Source organism: Stereum hirsutum, assembly GCF_000264905.1.
Source record: "Stereum hirsutum FP-91666 SS1 unplaced genomic scaffold STEHIscaffold_11, whole genome shotgun sequence".
NCBI classification, from domain to species: Eukaryota; Fungi; Basidiomycota; class Agaricomycetes; order Russulales; family Stereaceae; genus Stereum; species Stereum hirsutum.
The window spans coordinates 1,510,263-1,530,692 of record NW_006763141.1 but is presented as its reverse complement, the minus strand read 5'-3'; the positions used below and the strand labels follow the sequence as shown (position 1 = coordinate 1,530,692).

At 51.4% G+C, this 20,430-nt stretch overlaps 6 protein-coding genes across 6 annotated transcripts; 5 read left to right on the top strand and 1 right to left on the bottom strand.

Annotated features, from left to right (window-relative positions):
• Positions 1-922: 922 nt before the first annotated feature.
• On the top strand, positions 923-3,180 carry STEHIDRAFT_123295 (alpha/beta-hydrolase; the record flags this gene model as incomplete). Its single annotated transcript, XM_007306621.1, has 9 exons — positions 923-1,221; positions 1,276-1,370; positions 1,424-1,641; positions 1,694-1,729; positions 1,784-2,228; positions 2,303-2,587; positions 2,661-2,816; positions 2,881-2,952; positions 3,027-3,180. The coding sequence occupies 9 exons, from the start codon at positions 926-928 to the stop codon at positions 3,107-3,109; spliced, it is 1,686 nt and encodes a 561-aa protein (XP_007306683.1). The 3' UTR covers positions 3,110-3,180.
• A 776-nt stretch (positions 3,181-3,956) lies between these two features.
• On the top strand, positions 3,957-5,636 carry STEHIDRAFT_61455 (uncharacterized protein; the record flags this gene model as incomplete). The annotated part of the gene is made up of 5 exons (XM_007306251.1): positions 3,957-4,059; positions 4,401-4,580; positions 4,636-4,688; positions 4,748-4,829; positions 4,897-5,636. The coding sequence occupies 5 exons, from the start codon at positions 3,957-3,959 to the stop codon at positions 5,634-5,636; spliced, it is 1,158 nt and encodes a 385-aa protein (XP_007306313.1).
• Positions 5,637-6,498: 862 nt separating this feature from the next.
• Positions 6,499-8,288, top strand: STEHIDRAFT_100601 (uncharacterized protein; the record flags this gene model as incomplete). Its single annotated transcript, XM_007306620.1, has 4 exons — positions 6,499-6,837; positions 6,952-7,332; positions 7,399-8,092; positions 8,211-8,288. Exons 2-4 carry the CDS (start codon positions 6,959-6,961, stop codon positions 8,286-8,288), a joined length of 1,146 nt encoding a protein of 381 aa, XP_007306682.1. The 5' UTR covers positions 6,499-6,837; positions 6,952-6,958.
• Positions 8,289-9,232: 944 nt separating this feature from the next.
• Positions 9,233-10,948, top strand: STEHIDRAFT_100596 (uncharacterized protein). The gene is made up of 4 exons (XM_007306619.1): positions 9,233-9,289; positions 9,346-9,478; positions 9,543-9,620; positions 9,926-10,948. The coding sequence occupies exons 1-4, from the start codon at positions 9,287-9,289 to the stop codon at positions 10,576-10,578; spliced, it is 867 nt and encodes a 288-aa protein (XP_007306681.1). The 5' UTR covers positions 9,233-9,286; the 3' UTR covers positions 10,579-10,948.
• A 2,178-nt stretch (positions 10,949-13,126) lies between these two features.
• On the top strand, positions 13,127-15,021 carry STEHIDRAFT_100595 (uncharacterized protein). The gene is made up of 13 exons (XM_007306618.1): positions 13,127-13,299; positions 13,353-13,430; positions 13,484-13,558; positions 13,625-13,771; positions 13,824-13,901; positions 13,955-14,001; positions 14,069-14,139; positions 14,211-14,231; positions 14,309-14,350; positions 14,407-14,426; positions 14,495-14,510; positions 14,577-14,648; positions 14,729-15,021. Exons 1-13 carry the CDS (start codon positions 13,169-13,171, stop codon positions 14,933-14,935), a joined length of 1,005 nt encoding a protein of 334 aa, XP_007306680.1. The 5' UTR covers positions 13,127-13,168; the 3' UTR covers positions 14,936-15,021.
• A 287-nt stretch (positions 15,022-15,308) lies between these two features.
• Positions 15,309-18,645, bottom strand: STEHIDRAFT_148530 (GMC oxidoreductase). Its single transcript, XM_007306617.1, has 19 exons — positions 18,572-18,645; positions 18,321-18,515; positions 18,107-18,247; positions 17,955-18,033; positions 17,768-17,897; positions 17,518-17,701; positions 17,344-17,451; positions 17,144-17,286; positions 16,958-17,080; positions 16,802-16,900; positions 16,485-16,741; positions 16,350-16,423; positions 16,221-16,287; positions 16,022-16,147; positions 15,935-15,967; positions 15,808-15,872; positions 15,671-15,743; positions 15,583-15,609; positions 15,309-15,517 (listed from the first exon to the last, which is right to left on the bottom strand). The coding sequence occupies exons 2-19, from the start codon at positions 18,381-18,383 to the stop codon at positions 15,489-15,491; spliced, it is 1,821 nt and encodes a 606-aa protein (XP_007306679.1). The 5' UTR covers positions 18,384-18,515; positions 18,572-18,645; the 3' UTR covers positions 15,309-15,488.
• Positions 18,646-20,430: the final 1,785 nt, after the last annotated feature.

Below are 20,430 nucleotides of genomic sequence, written 5' to 3'. Positions count from 1 at the left end.
GTGTGTGTGAGTGTGTGTGTGTGTGTGTGTGTGTGTGGATATCGTTCCTGCGGATTGAACTTATGGATGTGGGTAGGATTCCGACTTTGGCTGACCAGACAATGTGAGTTCTCGAAATATAGCACAGCCAGCGTCGACGCGTCCATGTCGCCATACACTGCGTCCAAGCTCAATGTTCAAGGTCAAAACGTCGTATTCCCGAAGGTCGTAGATGAATTCAGCCAGTGGATCAAGCTTCAAGTTGTGCCACTTCTGTACCCCATTCCGGCCGTATACAAAGCCGTCGCCACACTGACTTAGGGTTAGGCTTATTGAATTTCATACGACCTTTCAACATCATTCCCGATCTATCCCGACGCACTTTGTCTTCCTTCGTCGCTGTCGTTCAGGAACAGACCTCGAAAGCACGATCTCTCGTCTCATGACCTGCTCATCCGCTCTGTTGATTATGGATGATATTTATGGCTGCAATACGGCTTTATCACCGAGCTCTTTTGAAGTTGCAAGGAACGGCTCCGGATCTACCGACTTGTCCCCTGAAACTCCTATCTTCTTGTTCTTCCCCGCTGACGATCCCTGCGAAGTGGGGTAACCTGGGGCAACGTGCTAAACATTGTGTAAATATTGTTGCCTCATATCTACTGCCTCTAAAAGGAACTTCCTCGAACTGCGTATGTGCCAAGAGGATCCCCAAAACATACGAGGCTGACTTCATACGAATAATATTTGTCGTCTCTCGAGTTCCTGGCGATCTTAGTCCGTTTCGCCTGTCCTGCTTGCCCTCCGGCCGTTGTGCTCCTCATGACATGTCAACTGATCTTCTTGAAGGCCAGGTTCTCTTGATGCGCAGCGATCGTTTTGCCGCGTCGCGATCGCGTATAAAAATCCCTCCAGATGCTCTCGTTCCAGTGCTTGCCTTCTCGCCATGCCTTCCGTCTCACTCTCCCAGCTCATCACCTTTGGTGCTCTGGCGTACCATGTCGCATCTGGCTCCTGTCAATCTTCGAGACCGACAGCGACCGTGACGAACGGAAGTGTCGTCGGTGTGGAGCTACCTACGTTCAACCAGGACTTCTTCGGTGGTATACCTTATGCTCAGCCCCCAGTGGGAGACCTCCGACTTCGTCATCCACTCAGCATCAACGCGAGCTTTACGAACGGTTCCTTCGATGCCTCCGATTATAGCCCTATATGTCCTGGGCACGGTAGTGACGATGTCGGGTGCGTTTCATCTTGTTTCGTATTCGCTTCACCGGTCTTATAGTACTTGATTAGATACACCTTGGGTGAGGACTGCTTGACCATCAACGTCGTACGACCGAGCAACGTGTCGGCCGGAGCAGATCTTCCTGTCATGCTATGGATCCACGGTATGTGCTCTGTCTTACTCGTTCTCCTTCAGATTTTTATGATTTGTTCGTAGGTGGTGGATACTTCATGGGTTCCTCAAGAGATACGCGCTACAACCAGAGCTACATCGTAAATCGTAGTGTCGAGATGGGAACACCCGTCATCGGCGTCTCGATCAACTACAGGGTCTCCCACTTCGGTTTCCTGAGCTCCCGCCAAATCCATCTCAATGGTCTTGATAACCTTGGTCTTTGGGATCAGAGGCTCGCTCTGCACTGGGTACAGGAGAATGTGAGTAGGCCGTCGCTCTCACCGTCTCCTTCTCCCTGACAACGCCTCCCAGATTGCCGCCTTCGGAGGTGATCCTAGCAAGGTCACGGTACATAGTTCTATCTCCACCTCGTAATTTATATTCTAATTTTCTTGTTCAAAGGTATGGGGCGAAAGCGCCGGTGCGATGTCGATCAGCATGCATCTCATCGCCTTCGGAGGAGTGCAAGATCCTCCCCTCTTCCGCGCAGCCATCATGGAATCCGGCAACCCCACCGTCCAAATGACCTACACCCCCGACCTCTACCAGCCCTTCTTCGACAACCTCACCGCCGCCGTCAACTGCTCCGAAGCCCAAGACATCCTCGCCTGTCTTCGTGCCGTTCCTTACGACGACTTCTTCGCCGCGGGCGGAAACGTCTCTACTGCCGTCTCTACTTGGCAGCCCGTCATCGACAGCGTGTTCGTCCCCGGGTTCCCGAGCCAGCAGTTGAAGGAGGGGAAATACTTCAACGTACCGATTCTGAATGGGGCGAACACGGATGAAGGGTATTCATTTGGCCCGGGCGGTATCAATACGGAAGATGATCTTATTGATGCCTTATACGGTACGTTTGTTCCTCTGTCGTTGTACACACTTCCCTCGACTCGGATTATGGCTGATTACGTACGACCGGTTCAGCTTCGACCCTTGGGTTCGCTCGCAACTCGACGCTCCGGACCTTGTCAAGTTTGTACTCCTCCGACCCGGCCGATGGCGTGCCCTACGGTTCGGGCGATCTTCCGTCGTTGAAGAACGGGACACTCGACAAGAAAGCGGACTCTATCTATGGTGATCTTACCATGATCGGCACGCGTAGGAATCTTGTCGAGATTTACTCGAATACGACTACGGCGTGGTCGTATCGGTTTGACCACGTTCCGGAGTATGCGACTATTCAGGAAGGTGTGGGGCATTTCGTCGAGAGTGAGTTTTCTCTACCTCATCGTATCTTGGTTTAGTCTTCTAGCGGTACTGAGATTTTGTGAATCTTGGTTAGCTCCGTTCGTCTTCAACAATCCTCTTCCGGCAGGCGAAGCTCCTACTGGAACCGAGAATCCGCGTGGAAACTCGACGGACGACTTGTACCTCGGCCTGACCATGCAGTCTCAGTGGATCAGTTTCGCCGTCCATCTCGACCCTAACTTCCATGGCGGTCAGTATTGTCTCGTCCTTAGCCTAAACCATAGCAGTCTTCTGATACGATCTGCACATTTCAGTCGACGGAGTACCCTACTGGCCGGATTACTCGAATGGGACTCAGAACATCTTATACCGCAACAGCACTGAAGGTACGCACCCACAGCCTCCCCCTTCCCTCAGTATATCCAGCCACTTACTATTGTTCGCGGTAACGCTGCTCTAGGTGGAACTACGCTCGAGGTAGACAACTGGCGTCAAGCTGGAATTGCATTCATCAACGAATGGTCGATGGATTTCGGTCGCTGATGGGCTACACTAATTTTTATTGTGGATCCTTATGTGTAATTGCTATCACATCGCTCTGACGAACGAATGTACTGAACTCTCTTCTCATGCTTTCGCGACCCTGTTATGAATCGTTTTCGCAAACTGTGAACTGCAAGGATTTGAGTACAGTCCATCTGTGCACCATCCCCATCATCGTTAGATGTCTGTTGTCGCTGCTCGTGACAGAGGAGGGTTCACGCTTCCAGCAAGTTATCCTACGTTGTGCACTGCTAAGCACACTACACTCTTCCGAGTCGACCGTCGGAGACTCGGCGACTGCGTTGCGTATCCCACCTGCCGCTCGAATAAGTTGGGGAATGGGGCGGAATACGAGTGGACTGTAGGCTCGTGATTTCTCCAGTCCGTCCAGATAATTGTTGGCTGCCTTCAACACGTCCTCCCCCGCGCTCTCAACCACGAGCCTGACCTTCGCCACACGGGAGTGCCACTTTAAATTACTGAGCACCTTCGGCTTTCGGCATTCCGATAACCGGTCCGAGGCTGAAACAGGAAACCCCACGCAGCCCATCCGGATCCGAGCTTTCAGGTACGCCCCATAGCGAAGCGTCTTGAAAAGTGCTCCGTAATATATAGTCCACAATCTTCCTCTAATTCTAGTCACCTTCACCCAAGAACGCTACGACGAGACGACGGCGAACGGCGGCGACAAACCTAGACGCGCAATAATCGCAAGTGACGCGACGCATCATCCTCTGAACACTGAACGGCGCTTAGACGATACAGTAAAGCCATGTCCGAATCCGCACTGACGAAGTCGACGCTGCTCGACCCAGCACTCTTTTCGCGTATTATCGCGTCTGTGTCTATGGTGGCGCCTCTAGCGGGGAGATATCTGCCCACGCTGGCAAAATGGTTGGGTCTTTTCGTGCTGGCGTTGAATGCGAGGTCGTTACCGTTTATGTGGCACTGTGAGTTTCTCCTTTCCATTCTGATTTCGAGGTGTTATGATGAGAGGGAGCTTGGTATGGGAGTATGCTGTCGATGTGGGGATGTGGTGGAACGGAAGAGGAAATGCAGAGTCTCAATTTGTGGATGGGTGGCGAGTTTTGGGTCGTGCGCCCGGGTTCTTGTCGGGTCATGCCAGGACCTTGGAAGTAGACGCCACAAGGCAGGGAAGGACTCATGCCACCATATTCGCCGTCAATAGCAGGCCCGTTCATCTTGAACATTCGTCGGCACCACAGCTCAGGAATGGTCGACGTGTACATTGTCACAGCATTCTGACATGGTTCGTACCCTATCCTAATAGTCCGCACATTCCGCCCAATCTTCTACATCCGAGCTCGATTCTTGCTCTTCCGGCTACGGCAACGACTCCTCTTCCACTCCCGCTCCGAACGGAAGAAGGCAGCGCAGAAATGGTTACAGGAATTGTCTCCTATCGGCGAGGACCCGATCGCGAAGTGGGTTTCTTGGAGGAGTTTTGCTGGTGAGCTTTGTCTTCGCCTCCATCGCCGAAAGGTTAACTAATGATGAGTTTTCAGGCTTTGATGACTGTGATTATAATCTCCATTTGAGCAATTCATGCTACCCGAAGGTTCGTCGTCTTGTACCGCCCAGAGTCTGGTCCGCAGCTTTAACGTTCCTGATTCGCAGAACATGGATGCCGCACGTCTGACGGCCGCCATGGCCTACAACCCTGCCTTCTTCAGAGCTGGCGGATGGATGGCACTCGGTGGTACGCTCAGACTTTCTCCTCCCCGTCAATGTTTCAATAAACACTGACACTTTTCCCCTCAAATCAGCCACCCACTTCAACTTCATCCGCGAAATCCCTATGTTCTCGAGGTACGAAGTCCGAATGAGCATCGTCGCCTGGGACCAGAAATGGGTCTTCGTCATCTCCCGCTTCGTCACTTTCCCCAAGAAAAAACCTTCCTCGAAGAAATTGAAGCCCTCCGCCGCCCAATTGCAAGCCGAACAGTCCTCCGCATCTGCCTCTGAGAACGAGCACATGCCCGCGTTCGCGTCCGTTCATACGCCAGCTAGCGGTACCGCCACGCCTCTTCCGCCATCTTCGACCACGGATTTCAAGTCGACACCAGAGGCGAATGCGGCGATGCAGGCTCTTGCGGCTTCGCAGGCTAGTATGCTTGAGCCGGATGGTGCGACACTGAACTGTGTTTCCGTTGCTGAGATGTGTTATAAGCACGGGCGGATAACCGTGCCGCCTGGCCTCGTCATGGCTTGTGATGGTTTCTCCGTTCCGTCAAATGTACCAGGCGAGGTATATTCCAAGACGAACCCGCCGCCGCATTGGAAGGAAGTACAGAAGATATACGAGGAGGGTGGGATGAAGGGGATGGCGAAGTTCCTTAGGGGAGGGTGGAGGGATGTGCAGCCCGGTGAGGACGGGAAGAGGTGGTTTGAGAGGGCGATGGGCGGGAGTGTGGAGGAGAGGAGGGCGAGGAATTTGGCGCTTGTGGAAGGTGTGAAGAAGGGGCTTGAGGGGGCTAGGGAGGCGTCGGGGTCTTATGAGTTTTGAGGGGGTTGGCGCGGTTGAACTGATTTTTATTCGCGTCCCTATCTCTATAATCATATTACCATAGAATATCTACTCGTTGTATCACTGATATAGAGCTTGGTACAGGCCTCGTTATTTTGTTTTCAGTCATGTTTCGCGAGCATCAGCATCCCAACTTCCCCTTACCGGCCTCTCGCCACACCGACATGCCGATCATCCCGTTACCCAATCACGATCGACCTCCTGTCGCGGTTCCTCTCGCCCGTGTGGCCCGGCACGCGCACTCTTCCCCGGTGTCCACCCCGAATTGGAGTGTCCACTTCTTCACTACGAGTTGACTTCTACGGCGTTCGCTTCAACCGTCTGCACCTTCTGAGCTCCCTCACTTCCGCTGCTGCTCCACGACGATCCCTTGTACCTTGTCAATGTAATGCTGGAATGGAAATCACGATGCGGCTTGATTGTTGCACAGTGCGCAGCGTTTACCGCTTCCGATGGGCAAACGCCTGGATTCGCATCCCCATCTCGGATGACACAAGCGAGGCGGGGCGATGAAGTAGTGTCCACTGAGCGGCGAGCGCAGCCGTGGGCTATACAAAGGGACTGATCATCTCGAGCTGCTCCAAGTCTGGTCTTTCTCTCTCCCCTCTTGTTCTTTGCCTCTCTCGCTCTCGTCTGAATTTTCTGAATATTTTCTCGGCGACGCTATGTGGAAGACATGGCGGAATGCATTCTCTGTTACGCTCGCGCCAGGCTCGCGCTCTAAGCGCTCAAGTCTCTACTTCGCGGACGACGACGATCTCCAACATCTGCTCTCGCCCGACACCTCGAAAGGCATCGTCTCCACCATCCCGTTCTACAACAACTCTCCCCTCGCCCGGCCGTCAAGCCCTCTGAATCATCGCCGGTGCAGTCGATTCTCTTTCCAAAGGCTCGCGATATGTCGCTGCCTCCGATTTCTCACTCTTCGTCGAATATTCAATGTTGCTCTTTGCGTGCCACTTGTCCTCGTCCTCGTTATCCTGTGGTTCGGTATTCCGCCGAGTTACCAGGATATTAGGGCGTTTGAGAGGAGGTTGCCACAGCATAAATGGCCTGATACGAGCGGTGGAAAACTCGGTTCGCAGTCGGGACTGTTGAACGGCACGGAGAAGGAGGCGCGGTATTTAAGGTTTCCAGACCATGTATGGGGACATGGATTCAACAATATCCTGCAGGAAGCGTACGTCCCTTTCCGTTCGTCTCGTCATGATATTCTCAGAAATCAGCGCTGACCGTCCATATTTGCTGCGGATGTATTTTTTGGTGTGGCGGTGGCGCGCTTGTATGGATATAGACTGCTCATGTCTCATCTCGCGTACCTTACGAACCGGTCGTACGTTTTCGAGGATTATACTTGGTCGCATTCACCACTACCATATGCGCTCTACGATTTTGCCCTTCGACCTACGCGGATACCACTCAATGCATTTATTGCCGGACCCAGCGCCGGTGGACCCATGCCTGATCACTCACCGCGAGCAGTCAGTACAGAATACTGGGATGCGGTGTGTGGAGATGCGGAGGATGTGGTGGTTGTTAGCAGTCGTGATGCACGGACGGATACGGAGGGCAGTGAGATGATGAGGTGGTGGGTTGAGAAACTGGAGGAGGACGAATATCGGAATGCGAGGTGTTTGAGCGTTGATTCCACGGATAAAGATGTCTTTGACCGATTGTACGTCGCTTTGTATCTTCTTTCAGTCCTTGTGGGATGTATTATTGACTGGTATGACCCGCTCAGCTTATTCGGCGATAAACGAATGCTGTCGTTGTGGCCTTCCCTTTCTACATCCCCCATCCTGACTGGCTTCGCTTGGTCAGACCTCGTCATCTCAGCCATCTATCGCAATTTCCCACTCCTCCGATCATACCCTTCCTCTCCCAACACCAACTCAAAAGCTCTCACATCATCCCCTTCATCCTCCTCCTCATCATCATCATCAATATCGGATCCATCGCACCGCACACCCAACCTCCCCGGAGTCCTCGCTATCCATCTCCGCCGCGGCGACTACATCCGCCACTGCCCCAACCTCGACTCCTGGAACGCCATCTACATGGGCTGGGCCCAATTCCCCACTCTCCCCTCCTCCGACCGCTTTGACCCCTTCGTCTTTCCCTCCGGATCGCCCGAACGCCGGGCATACTACATGGAACACTGTCTCCCCACGATCGAACAGACCGTGCAGCGCCTACACGTCATTCGCGAGGAACATGCTGCGACAGTGGGCAGAGAAATGAGGAGGGTTTATGTGATGACGAATGAGTGGGCTGGGTCGGTTTGGTTAGAGGGGTTGAGGGATAAGTTGAGGGAGGATGGGTGGGAGGATGTTATGGGGAGTGCGGGGTTGGTGTTGGATAGGGAGCAGAGGTATGTTTCGGGGGCGGTGGATATGGGGATTGCGGAGAGGGCGGAGGTGTTTGTGGGGAATGGGGTGAGTTCATTCTTTCTCTCGATATCTTTTTTTTTTTTTTTACACTGTTCTCCGTGCGAGAGTTTCTGCGTTTTTGGATTGGAAGGACGGTTGCTGATGCACTTGATGGCTTTGATAGTTCTCGAGCATGAGTGCGAATATCGTGATGTTGCGGATGGCAAATGGGCTGGACCCGCTGACGAACCGATTCTTGTAATTTTAACTTCAACCCATGGACAGGTATGTTGACTCGGACTCGGACTCGGACTCTCTGGCATATCGCATTCTCTATACGCATGGCAAACCAACCTTCGTTACATCGTGTTTCAACCGTCAACATTAGTACTTAGACATAATCGTCTGGACTCTAGATCAACATCACTCTTCAGTTACTTTATTAAGCGTAGTTAACATGACCTGTCTGCATGCAATTTACATAGAGGTGCAGAACCATGACGCGAAGGGGGAATTATCGATTTGGGTTTGTCTCGGTGAATCTGGTGTGGCGTTGGCGCGCTTGTTTGCGGTTGTTGAAATCAGAGGGCTTCGCCTGCCGTTTTCGGGCTTTGTTTTGGTTGCAACCTTTCCAGTAACCGATCATCGTTGTCGCTGATATTTGGTTCGTTGGGGGAATCAGGAAATGGTTCGAAGCCTGGCGTTTCAAGCCAGGCAGTCGGCTATACCTACATCTACTTGCATCCGTGTGGCGGCTGGAAAAGCTCAAGGTTCAACCAAGTTCAAGACATTGTTACATTTAAGATCGTACAACGAATGCAGCGGTTTCTGAGAGGCGTCACTTATGCAGTTGACAAGAAGTCTTACAACCAAATTTGCTTGCTCTGGGGCGGCAATCATCGGAAACAAATCGGAAATCAATTAAATGATCAATTGATCTGTGCGCTTTGAGAGCGCTTATGGATCTCCGTAAGTCGGTAAGTTGACTTTGGCAGGGACTCTGCATGCAAAGTTGTGAACCTGGAGACCAATTGACTCACAATGATCTAGCGGGGACTCAGAGTGTGGCGAGGATGAGGGCGCGTGTCGCGTCGCGCGCCTGGCGGGCGGGCAGCACGTGTCCCTGGCGTGGGGAGCGCCAGGCGGAGATCAAATCGGGAGGGTTGAATTCTGAATCCGTCGCTTCTTGCTCTTTCACCGCATCCACCACCTTCTCCACATCCATACCTGTCTTCTCCATCTGCTAGCTAGCCCTTCATCATGGTCAGTTTCTCTACCTTATGTGATTTCGTTGGTCTATACTCATTTTGTGGCTCTAGTCTGTTACTCCAGCCACCATGCGCCGCCTCATGCGCGAGCTTACGGAGCTCAAGAAGTCTCCTCCTGAGGGTATACGCGTTCAGACCAGCGACGATAACATGTTAGATGTTACTGGCATTATCCAAGGCCCAGGTGCGCTCAGCTTAGCTGCTGTTGTACACAGTCGCGTCGGACTGACTTACGCGCCGCGTCATAGAGGGTACGCCGTACGCTGGAGGCTACTTCAGGGTCAAGTTCCGATTCACGGAGGAGTTCCCGGCTGCACCACCAAAATGTACGTTTACCATACTTGTGGGCTCGTGTTTTCAGAATAGTGGTTTGGGCAGAGTAGTAGAATTTCGTGGAGTCACCCTGCTTGCTTTATGGCGGTGTGGTCATGAGATGTCGCGTCCATTCACGAGCAAGATCATACTGCTTTCGCTCCACCATTTCCTCCCTTTCATTTTAATTGCTATCATTGTGCTTTGACGCGTTTATCGCGTAGTTTGAACCACTCCACGCCACCTTGCAACATCCTTCCCCCATTCAAAATACGCCACATCGCCACACTGGGCTGACATCATATTCTCACCCTCCCAGGCTGGTTCGCTACGAAAATCTTCCACCCTAACGTGTCTAACCAGGGTGAAATTTGTGTCAACACCCTCAAAAAGGACTGGCAGTCGTCGTACGGCATCGGTCACATTCTCGTCACGGTCAAATGCCTCCTCATCTACCCCAATCCGGACTCTGCACTCGACGAGGAAGCTGGAAAGCTTCTGCAGGAGAACTATGATAGCTATTGCGACAGGGCGAAGTTGATCACGAGCGTGCACGCGACTCCAAAAGTCCCGCCATCCGAGTTCGCTACGTCCAAATCTGACGACACGCCTTCCACCTCTACTCTCCCACCCGTCCCCGCACCCTCCACCACTCTCGACTCGAATAACAACCCGCCAACCTCGTCCACACCCGCCGCGAAGTCAATTTCTTCCGGCACTCCAGCCTCGGGTGCACCCTCTCAGCCCTTACAACAGTCAGCGTCGAACACTCGCTCTGTCTCCTCGCTTTCGTCTTTGCCTTCGGGCGAGAAGGGGGTACCCACTCCGCTCGGAACGGCTGATTCGAATGTCGCGCCGGGGAATGCTGCCAGCGCCGCGAAGGGCACGCGGAGCTCGACTGCTGTGAAGAGAGGTGCGGCGGCGGGCGTCGTCGGTGGCGAAAAGAGGAAGAAAGCATTGAAGCGGCTGTGAGTGGCGCGGTGTGGTCTTATGTGGAGCTTAGCGAGTGTGGTATAGTGTTAGTTCGATGGAGATGTGCGTTGGTGTACTGGATGAGGACAATGTTGTATAATCGCTCTTAAGAGTCGATCTATTCATATTTTTTTACATGGTGTTAGTCTCCTCATTTCTTCTTCTTTGTTCCTTCTTTCTTGTCGTGTTCTCCTGCTGTGTTACGTATTAAGTCTTTTTGACTGGTTTATGTCCTTTATGTGTATACGTCTTTAACGTTCCCTTTCCCCTGTTCATAACGTTCATTGTTCCCCTTTTAGGAATATAATGTCCATATACATGTGGTTGTCATTCTCCTCGGCATCGGTTTACTCTACCTAGCAGGTCTTCCTTACAATGAAAGGTCTTCTCCAATGCTAGAGACGGTGTTGGTAGGTAGCCTTATTCTTTCGCTTATCTGTGCAGAAGCTGACTACGAAGATGACGAAGCCGTCCAAATCCGTGCGGCGCTTTGAACTCCGGATAATATCCCTCCGGCAATCGTACTAACTTAGGGCGGTAACGGATGATGATTGTCCCAATGGCTCGCTCTGTTTCGCCTCTCCGGTTCTGTACGAGGCGAAGTTGACATACAATTGCTCTTGGCACAGATTGTTGTGTGGAGAACTTGCAATTTTATAGGTCGACCATTATGCCACACGGGCAGCCACGACACGCCACACCCAGGTCGCGGACCGTCCCGGCGCCGTAGAAAGCCGGGATTCGGAGATCAACCACGACGCGTGAATTTCAATTTGATCCATCGCACCCACCTCCTTCCTTATCTATCTGTTCTCTTTGTTGGACAGAGTTGCCGTACTATAAGTTTGTGGCAAGCCGAACTTTGGTCGAAGTCACCCTGTGCATGTAATAGCGGAATCGACATCACTACATAAACTAAGTACCCAAGGATTCGGCGTTCGTATTTTCTTGACGAACCAAACACTGCTGGGAAAGCTCGCGAGGTTTCACCGAGAGGCTTACTTGGCTCGGCATACTATCCATTCAAAAAGCTGTAATCTGGATTTCACGGAGAGGTATTACTCACACTATTTTTTCTGTGCCATCAAGAGGACTCGAGGAGCCGCGTACTTATCATGTTACGCCGCATCTCCTTTCGTTTTGCTCCTTACTTGTCGACGATCCCGGATCGCCGTAATACTTTCATGCTCGTAAGCCCAATTTTCTCTCCACTGGCATTACAACTATGGCTCCGACCATTCTGACGAAAGCTGGGCTCGCTGTCAGACATCCAGTCAACACCCACCCTTCCGAGACGAACTTCCTAGTAAGTCCGGAGCGAACACTATACATTTATCTGTCGTATGCACCCTATCTCTCAGCATCCACAGGCCTCCGCCATTCTCACTCTGAACGCATTTTTACTGATGTGCCACCCACTGGCCTACCTCCGTTGCTCTATAGTCAAATCGTTTCGCCATTTGACCCGTCGCCATCCCCATGTGTGTCGTGCAAGATATTCATCGACAGGCGCCTTGTAAGGCAGCGAATCCGAATCCGGGATCTCCACAGCCACTGCCGGCACGCAGATCTGTCTGTCAGATAAAGTTATGGACCTCTAATCAGGGACGACTTGGACACTCCCTACCTACACCATTGCCTCACCCCATTTGTATGGAGCAATGAAACGATTCTGGAAGCGGCACGGTCCACACACGTCCTTCGTCTTTGACTTGCACTCACCAACAAGCTGAAAGCCCCAATGTTCCAGGAATAGGACACGTACAGGTCAGGTCCGTCGGTGGGTATATAGCGGACGTGTCATTTACCGAGATCTCAGTTCGGGCTGGCAAGGTTGTGGGAAGCGGGCATAGAGTTTGACTAATAACCCCTGACAACCGTTCTTGCATCTTTTTGCATTCTCGCACGGTTTCTTTTGTGCCGGCTGCTGAGCCTGCTCTAACCTGCTCCCTCTCATTTTTTTTTCAAAGGCCGAACCGTCTCGATGATGCACACCACAGGCGTTCAAGGGTAACATCCAAGCTGTCAGTTCAGACAGGCCACATGTGGGGTCAGCAGCTCTCATCCAATCGTATCCCGCATTTGAACGCTGGACGTAAGAGACTGCCTTCCGTTCCTTCTTCGATCTCTGGAAGCATCTCTTCTCAAAGATATCGTCGCGTGATTGGCTCTCATCGTAAGTATCACAGCCCCTCGCAGGTACCCGCTATCCCCCGCTGCATCCCCAGTAAGTAGCTCTCGACTTATGCAATCGGCGGGCATACCACTTTCGGACGCCCTGTACGTGAGTGTACGGGCATGTTCCGTTCCCCGCTCGTCTCCTTTTGACCAAATGATAGCCGTTTTGATAGAAGCCTGCTTTTAGCGGACTGTAGCACGGTTTGCTCCCAAATTCCTCCCAAAACCGTCACGATCTTCCACCGCATGGGCTGGTGACATAGGTTGCCGTTGTGGGCGTCTGTATTCATATCTTACATATAGCGAAGCCTCCGCTGCGAGCAGCCTTGGTACCCTACCCTTCATTTTCCCTCGGGTCCACTCTCTCGTTCAACACGCAAAATCGTTCATCCGCTCCTTTCACCTCCGATTCATGGTCGCCATTGAGCTCATTCTCGGGCCCGTCGTGGTGGCCACCGTAACAAATGTCTTTTTGTACGGTATCTGCGTCGTTCAATTCAGCACGTACTACTCTGCAGGCTTCCAGGACAAGAAACTGATCCAGTGAGCACCCCTCGTACACAGAACCCAAGTAGCTTTTTCTCACTCATGCACAGGGCTTTGGTCGCGTGGGTGCTCTTGCTCGACACCTTTCATGTAGCTGCTAGCGTATATATGCTGTGGGATTATGTTGTGTGCGCCTAGTTCTACCCATCTGTGTTTTTATCGTGCTCAATATGCCCTACAGGACTAACTTCAACAATCCGGAGATATTGACCGCAGCTCCTTGGCCATTTCCCTCCACGCCGATCGTCACAGTGTGGTGAGTGCTTTTTAGCCAACTTAAAACCAGGCTTTCGCTCAACTTCAAAAATTTCGATCATGACAGTGCCTCTGTCCCCATTCAAATATTCCTTGCCTACCGGATCAAGCAGTTCTCTGGCTCTTGGAAGATTTTTGCCGCCATCGTGTTTCTTTCGGTAGCGCAGGGCGCTTTTGGTATCGCTGGCGCTACCGGTGCTGTTATGACTCCCAAGTATGTCCGTCACCGTCATCGGATGGGTTGGGTACCGACTGATCACCATTAGCATCAATGACTTCGGAAAGCTCATTCCTCTTGTGGATACTTGGCTCGCCCTCGCCGTCGTCGTTGATGTCAGCATCACGTATGTACCCTTCGTACTGGTTCATAACGGCAGTCAAACTCATCCGCTGCCAGTGTCTTACTTTTCATGTACCTATCGAGAAGCTCAAGTTCCTACCACAGTACGTTTGGTCGCATTGGGCCTATCAACAGATGACCATGCCAACTCCCACCGTTGTTCACTGCTAGGAACCAAGAACGTAGTCACTAAGATCATCAAGAGCGCAGTGGAGACGGCCGCATTCGGGAGTTTTTTCTGCGTATGTGAAGCCTCACACAAACGGTCCAGGACGTTGAGCGTATTATTGATGGTGTACTTTCAACGAACTAGATCATGGACCTCATTTGCTTTGTGAGTTCTGCAGCCATCTCTTCATCCGTCGTCACAATGGTCAGTTCTAACCCGTCGTATCCCATCGTTGCGTATAGTCGGCGTTGCAGAGCACAAACTTTCATCTCATCTTTGCCCTGGTAGGATTCTTTCTACGGCATACTACGAGCTATATGATATTCACGATTTTTAAAAGCCAATGGGTCGCATCTATACGTACGTCTCAGTGCAATTCACATTCAAACACGAACGATATCGCTGAACGAACGCCAACATGTCTCCAGCAACACTCTCTTGTCGGTACGTTTTACGTTGTCGATGCTTGCTCTATATTACCTCTAGTGCCGAACTTATTCCTTCTACTAGACCCTGAACTCGCGAGTAAAGCTGCGCGAGGAGATGTCAGGTCCGAAGGGCGACACTTCGTTCAACCTCTCCGTTCGTACTCATTCGTCTCTATCGTCGCTCCATCCTCTCTCCATATTTTCTCATCACGAAGCTCCTTCATCCTTCCGCAGACCAACCGCTTCGCCCCCGCCAACAATAGCGTCCGGCCTACCCAAGTCAACATCGCCGTCGAGCGCGAGGTTCAGATGGAGACCTACATAGAATCCGAACGGCCCGAAGATGATAAGTTCGGTGGACGATCACACTCTGCTACTGAGCCTGACCCTTACGGTATACGGCCTGTGGATTCTGAGGCGGTGAAGGTCAATGGATTTTGATGGTACAGCTCCCGATATGACTCGTTTTGTATACCCATTTGTGGTGATTTGATGTCGGATGGTACTTAGGATACAGGAACCATGCGAACTGTGGCTGCATATGAGGGAGGACCACCTCTTGCCCCCATTCAACGGTAGACACCAAGCACTGCCACATCTCGCTCGTATAGTCAACTCATTACCCCGGGTTCTATGTCCATGGCTGTCGAGTATCCCGCCAATTGGAGACACCGTAAATACTGAGAGCTAACAAAAACTCGGCCCGCATATCAGGCGAGAGAGGGACACCGCGGGACCCACTTTCGAACAGGTGAAGAGTTCTCGTCAGTGTGTGAGAACTTCCTTGGAGTCACAACCCACTGAGCTTACGACTGATGACGACGACGCGAGTCCAAATTTACTTGCGGACAAACATAGAATACTCTACAAACATTCAAAACGTGAGCTATAGGGTCCTTCTCAAGTGAGCCACACCGAACGGAATCCTGGTCGGCCTCATTTCTAGACCTTCTCATCTTTCACGCGTCGAACAGCATTCACTTGCACATTGGCCTTACACACGCCCACGAATAATGTCGGCCGCTAAAGAGGTGTTGTCTTGATCAGCCAAAACTTCGACATTAGTGTCCTGTGTGAAATCAACGAACCTTTCTCTCCAATGACATACGCCGTAGCTATGAAAGAATATACGTTCATGAGGCTATGACTACCTTGCGAAAAGAAAATGGTACATACCATGCGTGTGCGCTGCGATATGGATGGGGATCACGGAGATGTCGACAACGCGAAGATTGGTCGTCCCATAGACCTGAATAACACAGATCAACTCAGCGTCAGAGAGTGGCTGTCTTTCCCAATCAGGATACACGAACCTTGAGCTTAGGATCAACCACACCATGCTTCTCTCGAGGCAACATAGAGCAGCTCCCGATGGTGTCTGAAGCGGATCAAGCAACGATTAGAAATCACAGACGAACGTTTAGCACAGCGAGGACGTACGCCAGCAGGTACCGTGATTGTTGAGAATATATTCTGTACAAATCCCGTAAATGCTTAGTCGAAGGGCCGAGCATATACTGTACTCACCGCGAATCTCGGGATCCGTGGTGCAATTCGGGGCAGGGTCAAGAGCTTTCACAGTGCCCGACTTCCAAGGCTCGGTGTTCTCCATACTCTTGATGAATTTGATGTGCTGCACCAGGTTCTCCAGATCTACCCAGGCAATGGGAGGAAGTCAGAACACGAACGTTCCGCCATCAAACGAGCGCAGAGCATGATCACGCACCAGAGTCGTTCTCAAAGTAGTGAGGGTCTATCTCGGGCTGGTCCATCGGGTTCCTTGACACCGCATGCTGTAAACGAGACAACGTGTGAGTATAATCCTGATGTTGCGCTGAGGTAAACAACTGCCTACAATAGTTCCTCGGGAGAACGGATGGTTGAGCACGATAAGGATGGTGACATAGCTCTTTCCTGATTCAGGCGCCGCTGTATCATCATACATCATCAGGACCTAAGCAGAGTGTTCCACAGGTTATTTTGTACTCACTCTCGGTCGTGAAGAACCCCGGGAACGCAATGAACTCAAGGTCCGGTAGCGTATCGTCTTTGAGTGTCTTCAGCTGAAGTTTGAGCTGCTCCTCGAGGCTCGGTGGAATCTTATCACCAAGGGCCTTCTTCTGCTTCTCGACGTCTGCTTCCGCCTTTTCGTACAGCCGCTTGGTTTCTTGTGAGGATGTGGCGGCAGAGATGGGAATGTAGGCAAAAGAAGTGATACCGATCCGAGCCATGCCTTGTCCCTTCGCGCTAGTACGGACCAGGAAAGCGATGAGTATATAAACCGTGTATAGAGCTACCAACACCTACCGAAGAGCAAAGGCCTCAGCTGCATACGCTGGATCACGCATCCTGTCGTATGTCTCATGTGCCGTTTGTCCATCTAATTCGTAAGACGCGCCAAGGTACCTACGATGGAGGGGGACATCAGACCCGTTATAGATAATGTCAGGGCACATAACATACACGTGGTCCGAAACATTCTCGCCGACTCCAGGGAGGTCAATCTTCACGTCGATCCCTAAAGAGGAGAGGACTTCGGATCGGCCAACACCGGACAACTCCAGGATCTGAGGCGATTTGATGGTCCTGTTTATTCACACATGAGCGGGAGTGATGTAGCCTTTGGAAGTCAGAGAGAAGTGAACGCACCCGGCAGAAAGGATGACCTCTTTCGATGCGTGTACGGTGTACGGCTTCGACCCAAAGAGAAATTCGACCCCAGTAGCAGTGAGGTCCTTGCCATCGACCTTGTCGGAGAACAGCACTCGTGAAGCAGTAGCGCCAGTCAGGACCTACAAGGGCATCTCAGATGACCGTAGTCGAATTACGGACCAGATAAAATAACTCACGGTCAGGTTCTTACGGTCCTTTGCCGGAAGGTAGTACGCCGTCACAGCGTACGACCGTGTCCAGGTTTTAGGATCTAAATTCGCCGCGGCCATCCATGTTCCGGTAATCTAGATCGAAGGTAGAAACATTCGTTCAGCCGACTGGACTGGATATCGAAAGGTTAAGAAACTCACGTCTCCTCCATAGGGATCCTTGATGGCCTTGATTCCCTTCTTTACCATCGTCTCCTGGAATAGTGCATCGATCGTAGCGACCGCATGAGGTACGGTTGTCTGAATTGGACCGTTTGTACCGCGGTGATCAGGATCAACCGTGTGAGGGTAAGCCGCGAGCTGCTCATTAGACGCCTTATGAAAGCTGTGAAGGGGTCCAGGATGAACCGGTGAGAGAGTGGTGCACGGACTCAGTATAAGAAGAACATACGTCTCGCTTCGCTTGGTATACTCGAAGTAACTCTTCCAGTTCCAGCCTGGGTTCCCCAGTTTCTCGATCGCATCCACGTCGCCCGCAGGGGGCTTACTCCAGGCATAGAAGTTCATGCACGAGCTTCCGCCTAGGGATCATGGACTGTTCAGCACAGGAGTAAAGACAAAAGCTCGCCACGACTTACCCAATCCCTTCCCACGCGCCCAGTTGAAGACTCTGTCCTTTGAATACTTCTGCTTCGTGGTAGGAAACCACCAATCGTACTGACAGATGGTGTGTAGATATATCAGCACTCCAGTCCCACAACATGAGAGAGGAATTGAGACGGAAGCGCACCTTTGGATCTCCGAACGTCGCTCCGAATTGGCCGGGGACGACAATCTTCGAGTCCCCGACATTCGGTTCTCCTGCCTCCAGGACGACTACTGAGATGGACGGGTCCTCGGTCAAACGGTTGGCGAGTGTGAGTCCCGCTGTCTGTAGAGCACAAGATACGGTGTCCAGATGGATCAACACGCTGGCGTAGCGATCCTAAAATGTGATAACGCACCCCTCCACCCGCAATGACATAGTCGAAAGTTTTATCTGCGACGGCTGCGAGATTGGTGGTCATATTTGGACGAGACAAGATCAAAGCGAAGGTTGAGTCCGTCGACCAGCAGAGTCTTCCTATATATATCCACCAGGGGTCTTTCAGCGCTTGTATGATAGGACTCAGAGAACACGACAATCATCTGCGGGAAAACTAGACCCAAAACATAAGTGGCAGCTGTAAACCCAAACATGAGTTTTTCCACGTACTGGTCGATGCAGTAAGTTTGCTCGAGGCCGGTGAGTGGATGACGGCAATCGAGTGACCCTTGACAGCGGATAACCTGCAAGGGCCTTCCGCGAGGCCGTTGATGCTGTAAGGAATAGAAGATGAGAAGCCCGACCGTGCGAGAATGGGGAAAGGAAGAGGTCATATGGCAATACGCACCGAGGAAATATGGATACATGCATGTTTCAAACTCATGCAATCCTACGAACAAGAGACTTGCTTTGCAACGAGTAAAATATTGGTGGACAAAAGCATAAAAAACATAGAGAACTACAAATAATCAGTAGTGTGTGGATATGCGATCGATGTAACGACATCGACGGCAGAGGGACAGATGCTTCCATGTTGTCTGTTGATGGCATCTCGAACTACCGAACGGACATGATCGAGCATGTCGCGACTCATACAGTAGCTGTCCTCTAACATCTCTCAACGTCCAGACGATAAAATAAATCTGTTGAGAGAGAAAGAAACGTACCGTATCATCATCTGAACACTCTCAGCCTCAACTGCTGGTACTCCCCTCGGACTTTCCATGGTCATAATCGTTCAAGGATGTCCTGAAAGAGCCGCTATGCGTCTAATCCAGTGCCAGCTGCAGGTGCTGGTCTGAGTAGTTCGACACTGGTTCGACATGATTTCTGATAGCTACCGTGTTAAAAGCCCTGGGTGCACCTACAGCTGGATCCGTCAGAGTCATCAGCGCCGCCAAGTAGAAAACTGAGGATGAAAGGAGGCGAAGACGAAGGCTGGAAGGAAGGAATCGTGTTCGGCGTTCAGGAGGAACCTGAGCGTCTCCGGCAGATTCCGGGTGGCACAAACTGTGAGTGGCGAGTGAGGGCGAGTGGCAAGGCCACCATATGAGTGCTTTCACAACGCTGTTGGCGATGCAACTATAGTATGATCAGTAAGCAGTACCCATTCCTTTCTTTCGTCTGTTTTTTTGACTATCTTGACGTTGGGCGATTAACTCACGGACTCTCTTGCGCGGATTTCAAGGAATCAATTGCCGACTCGCAAGAAGGACTCGGAAGCGATCAGGACGTGGGTGACCGAGACGCTGTTGAGCAATGATTGCTGGGGCAAGCTAAGTGCCATGGTGCGTTGCTTTCTCCGCGTTGCTTCTCATCATACGCTCCGCCCCTCATCACTCACTTCTTTCCATCTCCAACCTCCGTGTTGATATGCATCGTCAACATGGCCCATGGCGCTTATAGCTGGCGACGACAGCTTCAGGTGTAAGCGAGATAATCTGTGTCTATTTTGGTCCACAAGAGACCAAAATTCTGTCGGAAACGTCGAGTGAGCGTACGGGCGAGTGGCGTTATAGAGATGTGACGAGGCGAAGTCCTTCACAATCCTCGAGTGCTCAGATGACGACATCAAGGGGGGTCGCAAGCACGATGGAAACAAGTCGCAAGACAGAGGGTTGGCTGCGAGAGGCATGTGAAGATTTGACGTGGCATGTTATTGCCATGCGATGGTGCGATGTCCAGGCGGTTTGCGTCGAGATGTTGAGACGTCGCGACATAATCCACATAGAGTCCCGACTAGATTTACCGCCATAAATACGAACATATTTGTAATATGAACTCCGAAAAACTCTCCCTAGCTTCTCCGAGGTTATTGAGAAAAGGGCGCGTGGTCTGAGCGAGAATTTATTTAGACTAAAATCTTATCAAAATTTTTGAAAACAAACTCGAAAACATTCTGCATGCCCTGTAAGGTAATACTTAAATTATCATCGAGCGAGTAAGAAAGATGCTATGCGAAATTTTATTGGTAAAATGATCAGAATGTCGCTGGCAGAGATATACAGAATTTACATTGAATATGATCA